Below are 23,172 nucleotides of genomic sequence, written 5' to 3'. Positions count from 1 at the left end.
CTAGAATTTTTCCATGCAAAACATGTGCATCAAGCAGGCTCTCCAGCCCTTAGGCTTTCACATAAAAGCACCTGGGAATTTCCCACAACTCACGTTGGAAGACTGGAACTAGAAGATACTAGAAAAATTATAGGCACTGTTAGCTATAGGACAAGGGGCAGGATGAAGATGGGACAGTTTTGAAGGGGAAAAAGTTAGGAGTGAGGGATATAGTATTGAGAGAGTTAAAATTTAGAGTGTCAGTTTGAGATCAGAATTATCTAGGTTAGAAACCTAGCGTGGCTGTATTTAAAGAGATTATAATGCTTTTCTCTCACTCATAAAATTGCCCACAAATCATATCTAAAGGGAGAGAAGCACAGGATTCTTCTTTTTGGTTTATGTGATTCTTTATGATCAATATTCTTTTTTTAAAAAGACAAATCAGGGGCTGGAGAGATAGCACAGCGGGTAGGGCGTTTGCCTTGCAGGAGGAATTTATTCAATTCCCAGCATCCCTATGGTCCCCTGAGCACCGCCAGGGGTAATTCCAGAGTGCAGAGCCAGGAGTGACCCCTCTGCATCGCCGGGTGTGACCCAAAGAGAAAAAAAAACAAAGACAAATTACTTTGAAGGTTTAAAAAAAAGAAGAAACAAAATGAAAAAAAAGAAAAAATCTTAAGATACACCTTCTATTGAGAGCCAATCCCTTCATGTCTCTGCCTTGATTAGAAGAATGAATAAATTTGTCACATAGTATACCTATTTCATCCTCTCATACCTCTCCTTCACAGCATATCCCCATTATTACTTCCTGTCATCTCCAGTTTCTATGTCCCATTTCTGCTAAGAAAAGCAGAAGTGAGGAAATGTGAGGGTTTGGGGATTTTTCAAACTGTTCCTAAGTTCTCATTGTTGTATTATATTAAAGTATAGTTATGTGAGTATAATAGTTGCCAGATCTTTCCTCTGGGAAACACAAACACAAAGGAATTTTATTAGAATCTTACATTGAACTTTTTTGAGGACAAATCATTGTACTATATATAAATTGATAGAGAGTTCATTATTTTTAAGACAGAAATCTTCTGATTTCTTTTCTTTTCACTCCACATTTTGCAAATGAGAAAAAAAAAAACACAGCCTCTTAACTTACGGAAGGTACATTACTGAATTTGAACTTTTTTTTTTTTTTTTTTTTTTTTAGTCTTTGGTTTTTGAGCCACACTCACTGGGGCTCAGAGGTTACTCCCAGCATAGTGCCTGGCAATGCCAAAGGGACCATGTGATGCTGGGGATCAAACCTGGCTGTCTCCATGGCCCCCATGATGTTGCTATTGTTGTACATAAAAATAAATGTTAGAACATTGGCAACTTCATATGGTTATAATGCAAATATTTATGTGTGTGAAATGTATCAGCATAATACATAAATGTGTGAGGTAATGAGAAAAAAAAAACAACTTTATGCCTCTAAACCCATTGGTCAGGTTAAGATCCCTGTGTACCCTTTCTGTTTTCTTCTCCTTTCCGCTCTTATCCCCTTTACCTTTCTACCACTCCATCTCCAGCTAGGTAGTATTACTCTGTGGTGTAAGTTATTTATTTATTTTTGCTTTTCCATGTTTCAGCCTGCCAGAGGATCAAGCTAGCTTCTCCCCCAGCTGTGCCAGGAAAGGGGCAGTAGTGTCACCGTTAGAGCAGAGACATCATTTGTGATCTGGCATTGGTTTCTCTGAGGGTGCACCAGAGTCTCTTTTGGGGAAATCAGGGTTCAAGATAATGGTAATTTTTTTTTTTTTTGGCCTTTTGGGTCACACCCGGCAATGCTCAGGGGATACTCCTGGCTCTGCACTCCTGGCAGTACTCAGAGGATTGCATGGGATGCTGGGAATCCAACTCGGGTTGGCCACGTGCAAGGCAAACACTCTACCTGCTGTGCTATCGCTCCAGCCCCGGTAATGGTAGTTCTTAAGAGTGGTAATTTACCACAGTGAAGGCATCTCACAAAGCTGTAGTTTGGATGAAGTACCTGACATCAGCCAACTTATAGTCATATAGTATAGCTGCTATTGACTGCCTCCAAATTTACCTTGGTTTTTCTATAGCTTTCAGGACTGGACAAGGGGGGAAATGCTTGCATTTCCCATGTAATGTGCTGGATGGTAACTGCTACAGCAAGGTATGGAGGGCAGTAACTCAAGTCTGTGATTAGGATAAGCCAATTATAAGCCCCTCGATCATGCTATACGTGAATGAAATGGTGGTGTCCACTTTCCAATCTGGTCTAATTGCCCTCCGTGTCTGGGACACAGCCATCGTGCTGGAATCTTTCTGAGATTTCTATTGCATCTCTCCTGTAGTGGATCTCCTGTCTCCTAATAATTCTTTCTTGAATTGGTCTCTGTCGTGAAAAATATACTCCAGGAGCTTCATAGGAAATCATGCGTGGAAAGTGAAATTTTTTAGAGCTTCCCTGTGTGACAGGTTTTTGCAGTCTTACGGTTGATAGAGTGGCTGAAATAGATTTCTAGATGAGGAATTATATTCTTCCAGAATTTTGAAGGTATTACTTTCCTATTTCTAGTGTTGCTCTTGAATTCTAAAGACAGAAAGATTCTGATTTCTAATATAAGGCTTCTTATTTTCTCTCTGGAAACTTTTGGAATCCTCTCTGTAACTCCAGTATTCTAAAGCATAACATCAGTGAGACCTCATATGGCCTATTTGCTATTGATTGTGCTGGATATGTTCTGGTTTCTCTAGAAACGTCTTTCTGCTTGTTCTTCTTCGGGTTATTTCATTGATAACTCCTTCCCGTTTCCCCTGTTATCATTCTCTCCACCCCACCCCCATATCAGATCTTCCAGACTAATCTTCTGAATCTGTATTTTTATCTCTTTGTTCCCTTCCTAGAAGACTTACTTAGTATCCTCTTCCTTCTGTTGATACTTTTTATTCATGGCTACAATCATATTTTAATTACCGAGAACATCTTTATTTTCTTCTGTTCAAAAAGTGTTTGAGGGGGCCAGAGCAACGGTACAGCAGTTCAGTCATTATTTCTGGCAGTGCTGGTGGACCATATGTGGTGCCAGGGATCAAACCAGGGTTGGCTGCATGCAAGGCAAGCAACTTGCCTCCTGTTCTTTCTCATCAAGACCTCATTTTTCAGTTCAGAAAGTCTGTGTATTGCAGTTTTCATGGGCTTTCAAATGGGATTAGATTAGATGTCTATTCTCCATTTAGCTTTTCTATTTGAAATCTGATTTATTACATTCTACTTGTAACACAGATAGAAATATTCATGTAGGAACCACCCACATCTGTGATTGTGCCAAAAGAATATTTTTTTTTCCAAAAATACTTGTTTCTTTTAGATGGTGAGTAAGAAGAGAAAAGTTATGGAAGCTATAGATTTACTAATCTAGACTAGACTGGCAAAGAATAGCTAACGTTTACTGAGTGCTATTTCATGTGCTTTGTATCAGCATGCATTATATAAATTAATACTCACACTAACTCAGTTGTTACCTCTGTTTCCCAATGTTGGAGCAGAGCCCCACTGAGGAAACGTGACTCTCCCAAGGAGATATAGCTCTGGCACGTGCAAGCAGAATTTTTTTGCTTTGTTTTATGTTATTTTATTTTATTTTTTCTTTTTGGGTCACACCTAGCAATGCACAGGGGTTACTCCTGGCTCATGCACTCAGGAATTACTCCTGGCGGTGCTCAAGGGACCATATGGGATGCTAGGAATTGAACCCAGTCAGATGCGTGCAAGGCAAACACCCTACCCACTGTGCTATCACTCCAGCCCCTGTTTTATGTTTTATTTGGGGGCTGCATCCAGCAATGCTCAGGCCTTACTCTTGTCTTTGTACTCGGGGATCACTCCTGACAGGGCTTATGGGATCATCTGGGGTGCCAGGGATTGAACCTGAGTCAGCTGCATGCAAGGCAAGCAGTGTACCTGCTGTGCTATAGCTCCAGCCCCTGGAACCAGAATTTGAACCCAGGCACCTTACATCAAAGCATCCTTACTCTTACTTACTGTCACTGTACTGTTAAATAGTAGCTATAAATTGGGAAAGCTTCTTCTATATCTCTTAAGTTTCATTTACAATTTAAGTGTCCTTTCACTGCATAGCTATAAAGGTGTCTCACAGTATTAACTAAAGATGTTCAAGCTATCTCTTTATTCACTTGGATCTTTCGTACATTTTAGATTGACAGTATTGTTTCAGAGAACAAAATTAGTAACCATAATATAATTGTGTGTTTATACCAGTGGCTTTTAGCCTTTTTACACCTATGGACTGTAGACGGGCAGTTGCACACTGCTGCTGCAAACGAGGCAAAAGGCTACATCTTTAGGGGGCTGAAGAGATAGTACAAAGGTTATATCACTTGCCTTGTATTCTGTGGCACTGGTTTGAGCCCCAGCATAATATGGTTCCCTGACCACAGAACCAGGAGTGATTCCTGAGCAGGGGCAGCCCACCACCCCGACCTTACTCCCACCAGGTGTAACCCAGCACCACCCACCCTCCCCACCCCAAGAAAGGCTTCGACTATTTATTTATTTATTTATTTTGCTTTTCAATACTCCCCCCAACATGTGATGTTCAGGTGTTTCTCCTGGCTCTGCACTCAGGGATCACTCCTAGTAGTGCTCAGGGGACCACATAGGGTTCTGGGTCTGCCACATGCAAGGCAAGTGCTCTACCCACTGTTCTATCACTCCAACCCCAGGCTGCAACAACAATTTTTAGTCCTTAGTATCCTGCTCATTGTAGTCTTCTCTCCTAGTCATTAAATGAGATCTTAGGAGCCTGAAAGTGACCATTTTGCCAATATGGTCAAATGAACTGAATCTAGAACCCATCATGGGGGAGGGAGGCTTATAGTAAACTTTTGAAAGCAGAAATTAAAAGTATATCAGAATAGGGGGCTAGAGCGATAGCACAGCGGGTACGGCATTTGCCTTGCATGTGGCCAACTGGGGTTCGATTCCCAGCATCCCATATGGTCCCCAAGCACTGCCAGAAGTAATTCCTGGGTTGCATGAGCCAGAAGTAACCCCTGTTCATTGCCGGGTGTGACCCAACCCCCCCAAAAAAAGTGTATCAGAATAACTTGATATTTCTGCTATTTATTTTCAGTCTTCAAAAAGCTCTCCTTTTTCTGTCTGCCAGTGATAAAGGAAATGCAGATACCCCACAGAAAAACTAAAAACAGAAAGACCAAGAATACTTGCAAATATTAGGAGAAAAGCCACATTATGAGTCAGGACTCCCCTCTTCTATCTTCTGTACTGGTCTGACACTCGGGAAGCTGGGAAAATTCATCAGACCCACAGTGTAATTGTTTTCTAACAGGCTGGATAATTGTGTGGGTGCTTGTGGCATCAGAGAAGACATAGTAGGCAGGAAACATCCCACACTTGACAGGATGTTCCCAAGGCAGGAAGGACATTTCTCTTCCTCGGTAGAATTATTTCATTGACTGAGGGCAATATGAGATCATTGAAATCTCCCTAAAATACCAAAGACTCACAAAAGCAGGATGTAGGACGCATGGTGAGTCTTATGTAAACCTGTGGGATCATTTATGACGTCATAATAAGATACAGTATTTTGTGTGTGTACTCTCTTCCGGGATATTCAGGAAGCTTTACAAAATCAGCCAATTTTAAATCTTTGGCTCAAAGGAGTGGTCCCAGAGAGGGGATGATGACTATGTCTCAGCTGAGCCTTTCCTTTTAATCTGTACCATCAGATACACACAGCTTCCACTCTGAGTGAAAAGCCGCCCTCTCCCTGCTCGTCCCAGCTCTGTTGCTTCTCAAAAGCATTTCTTTTCCTCCTCTTCTTCGAATTCTCCCATTTTCATTTTCATAAGGTGCTTATCTATATCTCATATAAAATTTTTCCCCGGTAGTCTGAGCAACAAAATTTTAGTTTCTGTTTAGGGATCTCTTAGTCTTTCTATTTCTCTCCAGCTGTCAAAGGTAGAATTGAGTCCAAAGTCGCACCTGTGACTAGCAGTCAAGTAAATGAAAACACAACAGGAAGCCTTGAGCCACACATGCACTCAGAGGGTTTCCTTCACTGTCTTCTTGGCTGGCGTTTTCAGAGGTGCACAGAAAAATGTTGACTATAACTGTCGCTTGAAGACTCAGCTCTAGGACTGGTATTCTTTCCCCAAAACTCAGCTCAGGAGCATAAAAGAGGGGCATAAAGAAGAGAATGAAACAGTATGTTACTTTTCTTGCCAAAAAAATACTAAAATGAACTCTAAAAATCATGCATTGATCTAATTTAACTAATGGCTTCTCTTGTTCTTTCCTGCTGGAAACTTCGGTGTGCACAGGGACCTGTTATAAACACTGCGCTTGTGGCCGTCTGAGACCAAGGGCTCTGCCTCCATGGGGTCTGCCCATCGTTCCCTTGTGTCCTCAGAGTGGTTTCATGTTTTCTTAGTTTGCTGTGAAATCAGTGTCAGAATTAGGTAATATACATGAGAGAAAGGATCGAAAGAATATTTGCTTCTCTTGCTTTCTTCCGTCTGCCTTTGATTTAACCTTATCATTTCCTGACATCAGCCAGACTCGAATAAGAACACTGTCTCCATCCACCCCAGCTCAAGTCCCCCAGGACCGCTGAGACTGTCTTTAGGGAGAGCAAGAGCAGCAGCAGGAAAACTAGGTCTGGCTCTCCTAGCTTTATTCTCCCAAACAACTGTGTAACTGGTATTAGAAATCGCTGACCTTTATATTGGAATAGTATACAGGTTATTTGTAATTATTTTAAGAATTTCCATTTGGTTTTTATGGAATTTTAACTATCTCCACTTATAAATATCTAAAAATATTCTCTTAAACATTTTCTTTCAAACTCACCTGCTTTCCTTTCAAAGGCCAGGTGCTGATACAATTATGCATATATGTAAAAAAAAAAAAAGCTGGTCAAAGATGAGATCACTTCCTAGTGAGCTTAGGGTGAGCTTCTGTGTGCGCTTTTTTTTCTTTCTTTTTTCTTTCTTTTTGTTTTTAAGTGACACCTGGTGATGCTCAGGGATTACTCCTGACTCTGCACTCAGGAATCACTCAGGACAGGCTCAGGGCACCCTATGGAATTCTGGGGATCGAACCCAGTCAACGGCATACAAAGCAAGCACCCTACCCACTGTACGTACTACTGTTCCAGCCCCTCCTGTGTAGTCCTGAGCCTCCAAATGTCCAGACCCACCAGATGCTCGATTTCTTGTCCCTTGAACACTCCAGCTCTTTCCAAATTGTTTTTATAACAACTTGTCATCATACTCAGAGAGAATAATTTGTACTTTAGTCAAGTTCTCCTTCTATGTAAAATCCTTTATAGAAAACCGTTTTGACACTAAGTACAGAAATCTTTGAACTTCCCATGGTTCCTGAAGTACTGTTTGCACTCATTTATTTCACACATTGAATAATAGCCTCATAAACTGCCAGGGAATGACATTATCCAAGGATTACTGCTGGTATTCTAACGCACTGAATGGAATTAGGGGAGATGAGGGGAACAGTCCTAACCCCTCCTCACTCTTTCTCCGCGGAATGATTAAAAGGAGAAAGGTTAGGCAGACATGTGAAGGTCGAATAGCCCATGGTTATTTCCTAAAGTCGCTGCAAGGAGAAGACATTGCCAGAGAGAGCATGTTGAACACCCTGTGGTTTGGTGATCCTTTCACCGAAGACTTTTTTTTTTTTATTTCTTTTTTGATTACAACCTACGCTGCTTAGGGGTTAGTCCTGTACTCCTGGCTCTGCACTCAGGAGTTACTCCTGGCAGTGCTTAGAGGACTATATGGTATCCCAAGGATTGAACCCCGGTTGACTGTGTATAAGACAAACGCCCTACCCGCTGTATTATCACTCTGGCCCACAAAGATTTTTTTGTACAGAAATTGTATAAATTGTATTGTATACAGTAATACACAGTTATAGATTGGGGGTGTGGTGGGGAACCATTACTCAGTGATGCTCAGAGGCTATTCCCTGCTCTGAAGTGAACCCCCAGCAGTGCTCAAGGTGGTGGTGCCAGAGATCAAATGGGAGTTGGTCACTTGCAAGGTGAGTGCTTATCCTCCTGTACTATCTCTGGCCCTGACAACCACAGATCTCGTACAGATACAAATGTAAATTTGCAGACTAGACAAAGAGTCCAGGGGCTAAGGTGTTAGCCTTAGCAGTGGTCAATCCTGATTTGCTCCCCAGCACCACATGGTCCCCCGAGGACCACTGAGATCAACCCCTGAACACAGAACTGGCAATAGTTCATCTTGGTGTCTCTCCAGACACGCCCCTCTCCCCTTAAATTTGAAATTTTTTAAAATAGTAAACAGAGAAGAGAAATGATATTAGATGACTGGAGTTTCAAATGTTTTGTGACCAAATACAGCCCTGGGAGCGAAGGGCTGTTGTTCCCTTTGTGCTGTGGATTTCCCTATTATACCAGCGGCTGCCGCCTCTAGGCGCTGACTGCCTCTTCCCTTGTCAGAACTTCTACACTGTCTGGCTCTCCCACGTGTCTTCCAACGGCTCCCACTCCCAACCTCACACCAGCTGTATCTCATCCGAACCACTCAGCCTCAGGGATTCTTCTGAGCCTTAAACTCTACCTCCTCCGCCATGTCTCTGCCCGTGACTCACCTACTGTTATATACAGAAATAGAACTTCAGGAGGAGGGACCTCATGTTTACATGCACCCACGAATGCACATGCACAAACACACATATACACAGACACGCGCACGCACGCATATCCAACACATACACACACACGCTCCATATTCTCCTTGTGCCTGCTTTTCATATTCCAACTGTTACTCTTTTCAGACCAGTATTTTCAGCCTTTACCTTGTTTCTGATCAGAATTGAAGCTCTGGGAAGTCTCTGACATAGCTAAAAACACAAACCAAAGCTTCTTTCACAGCAGGTGGAGGTTTGTGAAGAAGCCACAACACTCATACTCTAAAATGAAGAGCAACATTGGTACTTATTTTTGGTTGCGAAGTCAAACCTTGCATGTAAACAGAATCTCCCTGACAAAGCAAACTGTAGCCTATGTAGTGTGTAGGGAACCCACTGAAATCAGACTCCTACTTGTTTGGCATCATTGCAATGACTTATGGGAGTTACAAGCCACATTTTGGTCTCTACTATATTTCTGATGCTTACTTAGCCTCTTCCTCTTTTTCAGAATATGCACATTTTTCTCTTTGACTTTTCTTCTCTCTCCTTGGTCATTCCTCACTTGCCATTAAAGGTTTTTCTTATCCAGAGGCTGCAGTGATAGATAATACAGTGTGTAGGGTTCTTGCCCTGCACACGGCCAATCCGGATCTGATCCCTGGCACCATTTATAGCGCCTAAGCACCTCCAGGAGTGATTCCTGAGCACAGAGCCAGGAGTAAGCCTTGGGCACTGTCTGATGTAGCTCCAAGCCATAGTAGTAGTAATAATAATAATAATAATAATAGCAATAGTAATAGTAGTAGCAATAGTAATATTTAGGTATCTTCAGCTTTCTTCCTTTCTCTGTCATTTTCCTTATACCCCATCTACTTCCTGAGGGCCTCAAAAGAGACCCTATCTTCCTAACCCATCACCTGTTTGTTGTCCAAATCTTCCATGGCTTATGCCTCTCCAGGTTTCTTTCATCTAGCCAATGGCAATGTCTGGTCACTTCTGCTTTCTGACTCTTTTTTTTTTTTTGGCTTTTTGGGTCACACCTGATGATGCACAGGGGTCATTCTTGGCTCTTGCACTCAGGAATTACCCCTGGTGGTGCTCAGGGGACCGTATGGGATGCTGGGAATCAAACCCGGGTCAGCGGCATGCAAGGCAAACGCCCTACCCACTGTGCTATCGCTCCAGCCCCTGCTTTCTGACTCTTAAGGGCTCTCTTATCTCCACTGTACTGCTAAGGCCTCTCTTCCCTGAATTCTCCTGCAGCTCTACTGCTTTGGTCTACCTACTTCAGTCTGGTCTTTTTGCAGTCTACCATCTCGATCTCTCTAGTTGGTAGTCATGTCCTTTTCCCGTTTTAAATCCTTTGTTTCTCTCCCATTGCTTTCAGGCCAGAAAAGGCACTTACCAGCACCCTTGAGATCTGACCCCTGCTTTTATTTTTATCCTGATCTCTGCCACTCCCCATGTCTCCCTCCCACAACTCTGCCTGAGCCACATTTGGCAGTTTGCAGTTCCTCAACCAGCGTGTAATAAAGAGTCCCCACCCCCGGCATGCAGCTCCATGTCTCTGGAAATTCCCATTCCTTAGCTGGATAATTCATCTGAAAACTCAGCTGTCACTTCCTCTGTGAGAGTTCCTGATCGCCCTCTCCACCCCCTAATTTCGGTGCCTATTCCTTGTGCTCCCTCTTAGCAATGACCACAGTCTGTTATGACCCTTTGTTGCTCCTGGAGGCTAGAGATGACAATATCTCCCTCTCTGTAGCCCCAGGGCCCCACGCTAGTGGCTGCAGAGGAGGCCTTATGCATGTTGATGAGTTTGGTGAGTGAACTGGCCTTTGAATTTTATCCAGCTATAGCCTTGTTTGTTTTCCAGTGTTGGGGGTGCAACCCAGGGCCTCATACATATGAGATGTGTGCTCCATCACCGAGTCACATCCCTGGCCCTAGGACTATTATATATTTGGTATAGGGGCCACACCCAGTGATTCTCAGGTCTTCCTCCTGGCTCTGTGTTCAGGGATCTAACCCAGGTTGAACACTTGAGAGTCAAGTGCTTTCACCGCTATACTCTCTCTCCCGTCCAGGCCGGTTCTTTTAAATACACACAGATACACAGACACACAGACACACACACACATGCTAAAGAGCCCTTGACTCTGGTCAGTTCCCTCACTCTAGGTACCAGATTATAGAAACTATATCTCTGTTTCTTTAACTGGAGACAAATGCCTGCTGGTACAGAGCGTGAGTTTGGAAGCTAGTTCAGAGGGTCAGAGTGCACACTTTGAATGCATAGAGCTCTTTTAAGGTGCTCATTTTTTAAATAATAAAAATAAATTTTGATGTAAGTACAATTACTATTTGGTGAGAAGGAATTATAATATTCTAAGATGTCATAATGGTGTGCTTATTTTTTAAGGTAAAAGTAAGAACATAGAAATACATTCTGGGGGCTGGAGCGATAGCACAGCGGGTAGGGCGTTTGCCTTGCACTCGGCTGACCCGGGTTCGAATCCCAGCATCCCATATGGTCCCCTGAGCACCGCCAGGGGTAATTCCTGAGTGAAGAACCAGAAGTAACCCCTGTGCATCGCCGGGTGTGACCCAAAAAAACCAAAAAAAAAAAAAAAAGAAATGCATTCTGATATATTTACAGATTAAATGATTTGACATCTACGATTTTTTTAAACAATCTTAAGAGGAAAAGGGATTGAGGCTATATAGATGAAATAGCATTGGCCATGAGTTAATGTCCATTGAACCCAGGGGACCGGACAGACAGCAGAGCATATACCCGACATGTTAGAGGCCTTAAATTTGATCCCTGATGTTAAAGGTACCATCATACTATGTGCAAAAGCAAAAAAGTGGTTTATTTGGGTTTTTTGCTTTTTTTTTTTTTTTTTGAGGCTTAGGAGATAAATCAGTGGGGCTAGAGCCATATGCCTTGTATGTGTGAGTTCTCAGCTTGATTGCCACCACCCCTTGTCTCTCAAGTACCCTGGTTATAGCCTGCTGATCCCTATCACCTCCAGGTATGGCTCTGGTGACACCCAATACTGCGGAACCCGAGCAGCATCAAACTCTCAGGCCAGCATCTCTGTGCCAAGTATTACTAGGGATGTTCCCCAAGCCCCAGTCACTGCTGGGGAGGCCTTAAAGTAAAAAATAGTAGACATTTGGGTTGGGTTGTTCCAAAAACCTTTTAAAAACCTTTTTTTCTTTTTTTTGGTCACACCCGGCGATGCACAGGGGTTACTCCTGGCTCTGCACTCAGGATTCACCCCTGGCGGTGCTCAGGGGACCAGCACATGGGATGCTGGGAATCGAACCCAGGTTGGCCGCGTGCAAGGCAAACGCCCTACCCACTGTGCTATTGCTCCAGCCCCCAAAAAACTTTCTTGAGATAGCCCATGGTATGTATATATATATATATATATGTGTGTGTGTGTGTGTGTGTTATATATGTATGTGTGCATATATATATGTACATATATATACATATATATATATAAAGTATTCTGTGTTTGTCGTGATGAGGATGGACCCAGGGCCTCATTCCTGTGACACATATGCACTATTACTGAGCTGCAGCCTGGTCTGTTTGAGATATGTTGGTTCTGGTTATCTTCTGTCAAACTGTCAGAGAACTGTAAGTCTCCAAAGGCTTTAGGATTTTTTTTTTTTTAGATCACAATGCATACAACCTGGAAGTGCCAGAGACTACAATAGGGAGGTTAAAAAGATAAGTTAAGAATAGAAAAGGGAAGTCACACTTTTCGGGGGATTACTCAGAAAAGCTCTTGCTCTCATTACCTCTCCCCTCTCCTGGCCACGTTTGTACTTCCTGACCATCCCGCCATGGCTATTTCTGACACAGGCAGCCTTGCCAGATGTCTTCACTCTAAGCACAGGAACTATCCTGCCGCCGCCTTATGCCAAACTAAAAATGCTGCTTATAGATAAAAATGAAAACCGCTTATCCTCTTCCTACAGGACACAACCAAATCAGCATGGAAAGCAAACCAGAAAATGGGTGAACCAAATATTAATCTGAAACTGACTCTTACTTTGGTTTTCGGAGAGTTATTTGTTTGATATCTTAAGGAATAATAATGGATAAAAAATTAAAATTGTGCCAAATCAGGGCTGGAGCGATAGCACAGCGGGTAGGGCGTTTGCCTTGCACGTGGCTGACCCGGGTTCGATTCCCAGCATCCCATATGGTCCCCTGAGCACCGCCAGGGGTAATTCCTGAGTGCAGAGCCAGGAGTGATCCCTGTGCATCACCGGGTGTGACCCAAAAAGAAAAAAAAATGTGCCTAATCAGAATAAAGGAAATCAAGTGGGAAAAGGAGCGAAAATACATATTTCAAGAAAAATATGTGAGGAGAACATAATTATACGGAATATAAGAAGTGAAAATCTGAAATTAGGAGATTAAAAATAAGAATTCCAAGACAACTTCTTGTGGTGCTTACGGTAGGGAGGATGTAAGATCTGATTTCTTAGGTCCAGGAATTTAGTACAGGAGTTTGGGCACTCATCCTACTGAAGTTCAAACCCCTGTACTACATATGGTTCCCTGAGCACAGAGCCAGGTATAGGTCCTGAATACCACTATATGACGCCACACCCACAGTCCCCAATATGATCTTTTTACCCTTGACATACTGGGTGCCAGGAGGCCTGACAGATCCATCTGGAATTCTCTAGAAAGAGCTATACTGTGCTGCTCTTCTTTGGCAAATGGAGTCTTGCCATTTGAGTGCTCCAGTTTCAAAACAGCTCAGGGTGAATAATCTCAGCTTCTCAGTACTGCCCTAACTTCTTGCATCTAAATCTTCCTCATCAGGGGAGGGCTGCCTTTTATGGAATATTGATCACTGTATGCATTGAGCAGTTAGCCTCTATCTTAAAGGGCCCACATAACCCCTTTATCTTATAAGATAAAGGGGTTTATCTTATAAGACTCCATTTGGTTTGGGGGTTTGATGGTTCTTGTTATGTTGCTGTTTACTTGTTTGTCAGGGAGCATAGCCAGCAACACTCAGAAGCCATCTGGCTTTGTGCTCAAGAATGACCCCCAGTGATGTTCAGGGGACCTTATGTGATACCAGGATCCAGAGCCGGGTCCACAGGATATAAGGCAGACACGTTAACTATATTCTTTTTCAAAATTACCTTAGCTACATGTGATGCCCTAGATTGCATAAAAATTAACCGTAATAATAATGATTGTCTTAGCTATTCTTACTTTGCATTTCTGTATAAATTTAGAATAGTCTTGTTTGTGTCTACAAAGTTGATGCTGGGGTTTTGATGGGAATTGCATTCTACTTATGTATCACTTTGGAGATAATTGCCATCTTTTCTATCTTGATTCTTTCAATTCATGAACATGTGTGGTATTGTTGAGTTCTCTATACTTTTGATTTTCTGTTTTGTTCTCCCAGTTTAAAGAGAAGTGTTTAAAGAGTCGCCAACTGTCTGACTGTGGATTTCTTGCAGGGGGCTGGGAGGGTGTGGGGGAGAGGTGTTAGGCCACACTGGCAGTACTCAGGGCTTGAGGGACCCATAAGGGAGGGATGCCAAGGATTGAACCTAGATCAGCTGTGTGCAAGCCAAGTACCCTACCCACTGTACCACTTTTACCCTAATCTCTGTCTTTTAATTGATGTATTGAAATGCTTTATATCTTGTCTTTATTGATAAATTAGGGATTTTATCTGTCATCTTTCTTTTTTTGTCTTCTTTGTTTGTTTTGTTTTGTTTCCTACCTTCTGTGAGCTACTCAAACTTTTTTAGAGTTATATTTCAATATATTTATAGTGGGAGGTTTTCTGTTATTGTTTATCTTGGGAGTTGGAGGGTTACTAGAATACAAACCTTTTTTTCACTTGCCAGGTTATGTTTTGTTTCCTAACTTATAGTGGTTTTTGTTTGTTTGTTTATTTGTTTTGAGTTTGGGGGCCACACCAGGAAATGCTCAGGGATTACCCTTACTCTCTGCTCAGGGATCATTCCGCGCTCTGCTCAGGGGACCATATGGGATGGCGCGGATGGAACCTAGGTTGGCCACATGCTAGGCAAGCACCCTATCTGCAGTACTGTTGCTTTGGCCCCTAATGTGGAGTTTTGAATGTATCTCCTTGTATAGTATTCTAATAGCTCCTCTAGGTATTAAATATATATGTGTGTTTATTTATTTATACAGAATATCACAGTCTGCTGGTGTCATCATTTTACTAGTGTTCAGTCTTGTTATTCTGCTTCTTTCCAAACCTTGACTAGAGAGAACAGACCTTTGTTGGGCTCTTACTATACTCACTGGTATTTCCAAGTTGTGAACTTGTTAACCCCCAGTTCTAAAATATAAGAGAATGAAAATCCAAAAAATTCATCAACATGTCACTTCTCTTGTCCTGGGGTCTTTAGCAGTCTACTTTTTTCTTTCTACCTTCCAAGGTGTTCCCATATTTGTGTTTTATCCCCACACGACAGAGCCTGGCAAGCTACCCATGGCATACTAGATATGCCAAAAACAATAACAATGATGGTCCTCATTCCCCTGACCCTGAAAGAGCCCCCAATACTCCATCGGGCTACACTAACACGTGACAGGGATGAATGGAGAAGTTACTGGTGCCCACTCGAGCAAATCGATAAAATATATATATGTATATTTAGTTACTGGGAGAGATAGGGAAATTGTATGTCTAGTGTACTTTCTCAGAGTGGAAATCCATCTCAGCTTTAACTTTGATCATAGCTGTAGTGAGTTCCCTTTTTCTTTATTTTCCTGAGTATTCCTGTGACTCTGACCCAGCCCTCGAAGATATCCAACCTTGGAATTTACCCCAGAGAAAGTGAACTTATAACTTGAACAACCATAGTTTCAAAGCACTGTGTTCATGCTGCCCATTCATTTTCCTTTCCTGTCTTTCCTTTTTTTTCCTCTTGCCTGTTCTCAGAATTCAGCTTGTAGAGACCTCATAGCCACAAGATGGTGCCCCAGAGTAGTTCAAGCTAAGCTTTTTCTGCACTTTCTTGAGCCCATATCCTTAATTCAATGTTTGTAAGTTCAAGACCACTTATCTAACCCCCTGATATAGCTGTGAGAACACCATTATGTTTTTCTTTAAGGCATGTCTTCCTGTTGCACGGAATCTTAAATTGTCCTTTACAAATCATGGCAAATTCAATGATGTAGGGTCATTCTCAGATTATCTTGCCTTTGACCATTTGTTAATCTCTTACTATGTTTCTTTATGGGCTGGAGCAATAGCACAGCAGGTAGGGCGTTTGCCTTGCATGAGGCAGACCCAGGTTCGATTCCTCTGCCCCTCTTGGAGACCCTGGCAAGCTACCAAGAGTATCCCACCCACACAGCAGAGCCTAGCAAGCTACCAAGAGTATCCCACCCACACAGCAGAGCCTGGCAAGTTACCGAGAGTATCCCACCCACACAGCAGAGCCTGGCAAGCTACCGAGAGTATCCCACCCACACAGCAGAGCCTGGCAAGCTACCCGTGACGTATTCAATATGCCAAAAAACAGCAACAAGTCTCACAATGGAGACATTACTGGTGCCTGCTCGAGCAAATCGATGAGCAATGGGATGACAATGACAGTGATACAGTGATGTTTCTTTATACTGCATATGTGAGGGATCATTCTTTGTCTCTTTCCTTCTGGCTGACTTCACTCAGCATAATATCTCTAATTCTGGGGGCTGGAGTGATAGCATAGTGGGTAGGGCGTTTGCCTTGTACGCAGCCGACCCGGGTTCAAATCCCAGCATCCCATATGGTCCCCTGAGCACCGCCAGGAGTAATTCCTGAGTGCAGAGCCAGGAGTAACCCCCTGTGCATCGCCAGGTGTGACCCAAAAACAAAAAAAAAAAAAGAAAAAAATCTCTAATTCTGTCACATATTATGTACATAATATGTGTGTATGATAAATACATACATATATTCAGAGCAATAAAGTACAATATCAGGGGCTGTCGGGCTGGAGATACAGTACAGTGGTTAAGGTTCTTGCCTTGCATACAGTCTCTTAAAGCACTTCCAGGATTTTATTCTCTGAGAACAGAATCAGGAGTAAGCCCTGAGCACCACCAGTCATGGCCTAGAAAATAAACTAAACTTAAAAACTAAAAATAAACTAAAAATCCAAATTTTGGGCCAGAGAGACAGTACAGCAGGTACTAGTTCAATCCACAGGATCCCAAATGGTCTCCTGAGCCCCTCCATGAGTGATCCATAGTGGCAGAGCCAGGAGTCAGCCCTGAAAACAGCTGAATATTTTAGCCCAAACTAAAATATTAATTTTTTACTTTTCTATATTTACTTATTTATTTTTATTGAATCACAATGAGATATACCATTGCAAAGTTGTTCATGACTGGGTTTCAGCCATATAATATTCCAACACCCATTCCTTCACCAGTGTACATAAAATAATGAATTTTAAAATAAAAATAGAAAGTCATATTTCTTGAGCCAGAGAGATAGTGCAGAGGTTAAAGTGTTTTGCATGCGGCCGATTCTGGTCGGCTACCAGCACCAAATATGCTCCTCGATTCACTCTTCTGTGCAGCTCAACCCACCCCTGCAACGTAAATCAATTTAATGAAATTAGTAAAAATTCAATTCTTGTTAACTTGGTGTACTACATTGCCAGTTTTTACGAGTATTCTGGCATAGTGGGTATTAAAGCAATATTTGACAACTAAATAAATAGAATGTTATTGATTGGATCATTTAAAATATTTTTAAATGAAGTTTGTACTTTTTCCAAAAGAAAGTAGTATTTAAATGAAAAGTTGTATGGAAAAACACTATGTAACTACAAAAGCCCAGCTGTTTGGGTTGAATTAGGGCTGAGAATGTCTGCAAGTAATCCCCATCTTTCTTAGTTTTCCTGTGTCTATCCCAGTGGATTCAGGGGACATAGTTTCATATTATCTCATATACTTTATGCTTAGGAGAAAGCTGGATTCAATGTACTATATCCTGACCATTAATTAATCATTCTCTGTTAACATTTAATAGAATCATTTTTCTCAGACTTACAAAAATAAAGTGCTTACTTCCTCCATCCCTCTCGGAGAGCCCGGCAAGCTGCCGAGAGTATCCCGCCTGCATGGCAGAGCCTGGCAAACTACCCATGGCATATTTGATATGCTAAAAACAATAACATGTCTCACAATGGAGACATTACTGGTGCCCACTTAAGCAAATCGATGAACAACGGGAGGACAGTGCACAACTTATAAAGAAGAAATATTTGTTTACCCTTTTTGTCAGAGAATAACACTTCACTACTGTGGTTATCTGCTAGAAGAATCACTTCCCTTCACCCTCTTGGTTTCTGCTTTGTGTCTTTTAGCTCTTGGATGTGGTCTCCCAGCTCTCTGAGCTGAATCTGCGGCTGCTGGTCCTGGGTCGGAAGCACATGCTGATGCCAAGTTCCCGATGGAGAAAGGACGAGATGGAAAGGGTGAAGAAGCTAGCGAGCTGTTTCTTTGCAGACAACATGTAAGTGTTGAAGGTGACAGTGAGCTACACTCCACCCCAGTCATCTGCTCATTAGTTAGCTATTTTCACCAATTTAAATACATGTGTTTCTGTGTGTGTATACTTGGCTTCATGTTTTTAAATTTTCTTTAAGAAAGACTACAGAATTGTTTCTATAGCAGGAGAAAACTGAACAAGGGCCAAGAGAGAACTTGGAGGGCTGGAACTCATGATTTGCATGTGGGAGCCCTGGGTTTGATCCCTTGCACCACATGGTCCCCCTGAGCATCATTGAGATTGACCCCTGAATACTGCAGGGTGTGGACCCCCCCCCAAGAAAGCCCCAAACTTAAATCAATGAGAAAATTGGGGGAAAGGGAAGGTAATATCAGAAGTGAGGTCCAAAGCCATGGTACAGTGGTACTCAGGGATTACTCCTAGCTCTGCACTTAGGGATCACTCCCGGTAGACACGGAGGACCATATGGGGTGTTGGGGGTTGAACTTGGATCAGCCATGTGCAAGGCAAGCACCCTACCTATATACTGTAGTATCACAGCATTTTAAGTGAATTCAAGCCACTTTTGTCATTTTTCTTCAAGAACATCTGTATAAAGTAGACTCGAGATAGTTTTACTTTGACTCATGTGGATCAAGGCTTCAGGCATATCACATATTGTGACCCAAACCCCTGATCCAAGGATAGTCACTACCATTTTTACAGTGTATGTACTAAATGGGAAGTATGATGTTCAGTTGTTGGTGACGCTTGGTCACTGGCTCCTCACCAAGCCAGAGATGCCTCTGGATGCTGTGCCTGGTGACTGCCCAGAAGCTGTGAAATACCTTGGAGACAGATATCCTCCTGCCCTTATAATAATACTAAGTATGACTACTTCTATATCTCAGCAAAAAAAAATAAAAGGAAGAGTAAATTCTTTAGTGGATAAGACAAATAGAGGAAATACCCGGAAAACCCAGAGAACCAACTATTATGAGAAGAGAATTATTGTTAGAATTCTCCATTACAGTGGGAGAGCCAGGTTTAGCCGTTAGAGCCCCAAGTATTAGTGTTTATTTCCCCTTAGCTTTCCATCTGTGTTCTGAACCCTGCGTGCTTAAGCCATGTGGGAGTAACATAGCAGAATGGGGGAGAAGGGGTCATGAAAAATCTTAAGCATTTGCTTTAAAATAAGCTTATTTATGATTTGTTGCCAGTAAATATGTCTGTTTTGTATGTCTGTTTTATATATGTATATACTCTGGGTCTCACAAGTATTTCTTCAATGAAAAGGAGGTAGAGTGAAAAAATGCTTAAATATGTTGACACTGGTACATACCCCCTAGTGGCTCACCCTTGAATGTGATTTTTTTTTCACTTTCAATTCTTTTATTTTTTTTTTAATTTATTTTATTCTTTAATTAGTGAATCACCATGAGGGTACAGATACAGATTCACACATTTTCGAGCTTGTTTTTCCCTTGAATGTGATTTAATTAACACAAATTCCTGCTCCAGCATCTACATGTCAAGCACCTCTCTAGATCAGTGATTTTCAGTCTTTTTGTACCGTGGACTGTCATCGGTCTGCGTACCAGTCCATGGACAGGTAGGTAATAACCGCTGTGGATGGTATTGACTAGGAGCTAAGGACAGACATGGTCTGGCGGTCGGCGGGGACAAGAGAATTGTTTTGTTTCATTTGGGGGGTCACACCTGCTAGTGCTCAAGAACTTCTGGCTCTGTGCTCAAATTGAGCGCTCTGATGGTGCTCAATGAACCAAATGCAGTGTCAGGAATTGAACCAGCATCGACTGAATGCAAAGCATATAACCCAGTCCTTTGGGCCATTTCTTGACCCTTTCAGGTGGTTTTTAAGTCCCCCTGAGATCATGTTGGTTAAGAAAGCAAAGGAAACTGGATAAAACGTAAAAGACCGGGGCTAGAGCGATAGCACAGCGGGTAGGGCGTTTGTCTTGCACGCAGCCGACCCGGGTTCAATTCCCAGCATCTCATATGGTCCCCCGAGCACCACCAGAAGTATTTCCTGAGTGCATGAGCCAGGAGTAAGCCTTTGCATCGCTGGGTGTGACCCAAAAAGAAGAAAAAATAAAAATAAAAAGCGACGTAAAAGATCTCATGGAGCACCGCCCTCTCTCTCCGTGAGTGTACCTAATTGTGTTCTTTCCGTTCCTGGCTCAGCTCTGAGGACGACCCATTCCTTCTGTATGCCACACTGCACTCAGGCAACCACTGCAAGTTTGTCACAAATGATCTGATGCGGGACCACAAGGCCTGTCTACCTGATGCCAAGACTCAGAGCTTGTTCTTTAAGTGGCAACAAGGACATCAGCTGGCAATTACTTCTAAGCTGCCAGGATCGAAAGTAGTCTTTCAGGTATGTTATTCATTCTCTCCAGAATGTTCATAGGTGAAGTATTTAGTAAAAATATGGCATAGTCGCAGGATGTTGCAAGTAGTTGAGCCTAGTCTTGATGCTTTATTTTTCTCAGTTGTAGTTCGGTATTTGGAATTAGCCAGTTTGGAGAATAATACTCCCAAAGCAATTGTTTCAAAGGCCGACCTCATGGTACCTGAAAACACCAGTAGTTTCAGCCATTGTGGCTCTGCTTGGTATTGATTCCAACTCCTCATATGTGTTTTTTATTTTCTACTTTATTTGCACTAATTTAAAGCCATATGGTTTGTCAGATTCACTTCTGCTAAATGACTCCTTTTTCCTCTTTAAATTACTTCTGGTGAATGGCCTCCATTGATTTCTCCTTTGGTTCTACTTGGGGTTTCTTCAAACACAAGGATACTACCTGTAAAAAAACAGTGGGGGAAAAATTAGAAGGACAGTTAATACCAAAAGAGTACACTAGCAATGGTAATTAAGGTCCAGCAGTCACAAAATTTGTAGGGAATGTAACAAATGATAGCAGAGAGATGTAGTCAGTAACACAAGACTGTGGGAACAATGCAGGAATTGTTGCTGAGGAAACAATTAACCTGGTTTCCTCACAAAAATAACAGAGAAATCAGAGATGGAAAGGGAGGCCTGTATTTTGAAAGAAAATTAAGAGATATTCAGGTCACAGTGTAATTTTCGATTGTCAAACACAGTGTAAAATATATTTGCATTTATAACAGTTGGTAGAAATGTAAACAGAAATGTTACAACATCAAAGACTTATTAAAAAAAGGGTTTTTTTGCCTTTTGGTTCACACCCAGCGATACTTATGGGTTACTCCTGGCAGTGCTTGGGGACCATATGGGATGCTGGGGATGGAACCCGGGTCAGCCTCGTGCAAGACAAACACCCTGCTCTACTGTACTCTCACTCCAGCCCCATCCAGCTATTCTTAAATGTAAATAATGGTATTGATTTCTTCTTTACAAAGGAGGTCCTTATCCTTTAAACATACTAAGCGAATAGTACAGACGAAATGATATAATATCTGAGTTTTGCTTCAAAATAATCTTAAGGATAGAGTTGAGAAGTAGGTAGGTAGATTGCGGATGAGATAAGATTAACCTAAAGTTGATTATGGCCAAAGTTGGGGAATGATTACCTAAGCATTTATTATATTATTTCTCTAGTTTTGTAATTTGAAATGTTTCTCACATACCAAATTGATAGACTGAGAAGAATACTAGATCCTATAAATGAAATGCTCCTATGGAGAGTATTTTTTGGGGGGGGTCACACCCGACGATGCACTGGGGTTACTCCTGGCTCTGCTCTCAGGAATTACCCCTGGCGGTGCTCAGGGGACCATATGGGATGCTGGAAATCTAACCCGGGTTGGCCGCGTGCAAGGCAAATGCCCTACCTGCTGTGCTATTGCTCCACCCCCCTCTAGAGAATTTTTAACCTTAAAAATGAAAGCCCTGGGCCTGTGGAGATTGTATTTAGGGTGCTTGTCTTGTATACAAACAATCTGGGTTCTATCCCCAGCACCTTATAAGGCCCTTTAAACCCTTCCAGGAGTGGTCTTTAAGCACAGAGCCCTGAGTATCATCGGATATGGCCCCAAAACAAACAAACAAAAAAAATGAAATCCCTCAAAAAAGCAACTCATAATTTTAGAGTTAGGTGCAGACCGAGGTGCTTTTTATAAATTCATTAGGTACAAGAAGTGGCCCCAAAATCCTTTGTAGTAAAATGTTGTTAGACAAGAAAGAGTAATGACCAGATAATCTTTTAGTGTCATTCTAAATTGTTCACTTCAGGGGCTGGAGCAATAGCACAGCAGGTAGGGCATTTGCCTTGCACATGGCCAACCCGGGTTCTATTCCCAGCATCCCATATGGTCCCCTGAGCACCGCCAGGGGTAATTCCTGAGTGCAGAGCCAGGAGTAATCCCTGTACATCGCTGGGTGTGACCCAAAAAGCAATAAATAAATAAATAAATTGTTCGCTTCCATTTTTAATTCAACAGCCTATTCTCAGCTATGACACAGTCGTGCAGACAACTGGAGACTCGTGGCACATACCGTATGATGATAACCAGGTGGAAAGATGCTCCTTTGAAGTGCCAACCAAATGGCTTTGCCTTCACAGAAAGACATAAAGTCTCTTCGTTCCTAGATTTGTGTGCAAGGTCAACCTGGTCACCTCAGAGAACTTAAGTCATACTTGGCTAGAGCTTGGCTTCTTTTCTGTTTGATCCCTTTGGTTTGTATGTCAATAAATTGATTTTTAAATGAAGTATCATCAAATCTCTCTCACTGCAGTTACATTTCCTCCTCCGGCAGTTGTTTTCAGAGACTTACTCGGAGCTGGGAAATGAGGTGCAGAGTGACACCTTTAGTTCTGTTGGACTTGGTCTCTCCCTTCCTGAGATGACAGGTGTCCTTTTGTACCCTATTTTACTCTTTTTTTTTAATTTTTTGTTTTAATTGAGTCGCCATGAGATACACAG

At 42.2% G+C, this 23,172-nt stretch overlaps 1 protein-coding gene across 1 annotated transcript in view; it reads left to right on the top strand.

The window, feature by feature from the left end:
• PRORP (protein only RNase P catalytic subunit) overlaps positions 1 to 22,958 on the top strand; it is a 103,294-nt gene extending 80,336 nt beyond the window's left edge. The window contains exons 6-8 of the mRNA XM_004612160.2: positions 18,116 to 18,264; positions 20,446 to 20,641; positions 22,690 to 22,958. Coding sequence (XP_004612217.2) covers positions 18,116 to 18,264; positions 20,446 to 20,641; positions 22,690 to 22,821 — 477 coding nt within the window. The 3' untranslated portion in view covers positions 22,822 to 22,958. The remainder of the gene's footprint in view (positions 1 to 18,115; positions 18,265 to 20,445; positions 20,642 to 22,689) is intronic.
• Positions 22,959 to 23,172: the final 214 nt, after the last annotated feature.

Source organism: Sorex araneus, chromosome 3 (genome assembly GCF_027595985.1).
Source record: "Sorex araneus isolate mSorAra2 chromosome 3, mSorAra2.pri, whole genome shotgun sequence".
In the NCBI taxonomy this organism is placed as follows: domain Eukaryota; kingdom Metazoa; phylum Chordata; class Mammalia; order Eulipotyphla; family Soricidae; genus Sorex; species Sorex araneus.
Note: the sequence above shows the minus strand (reverse complement) of the source record. Positions and strands in the feature narration are given on the sequence as shown.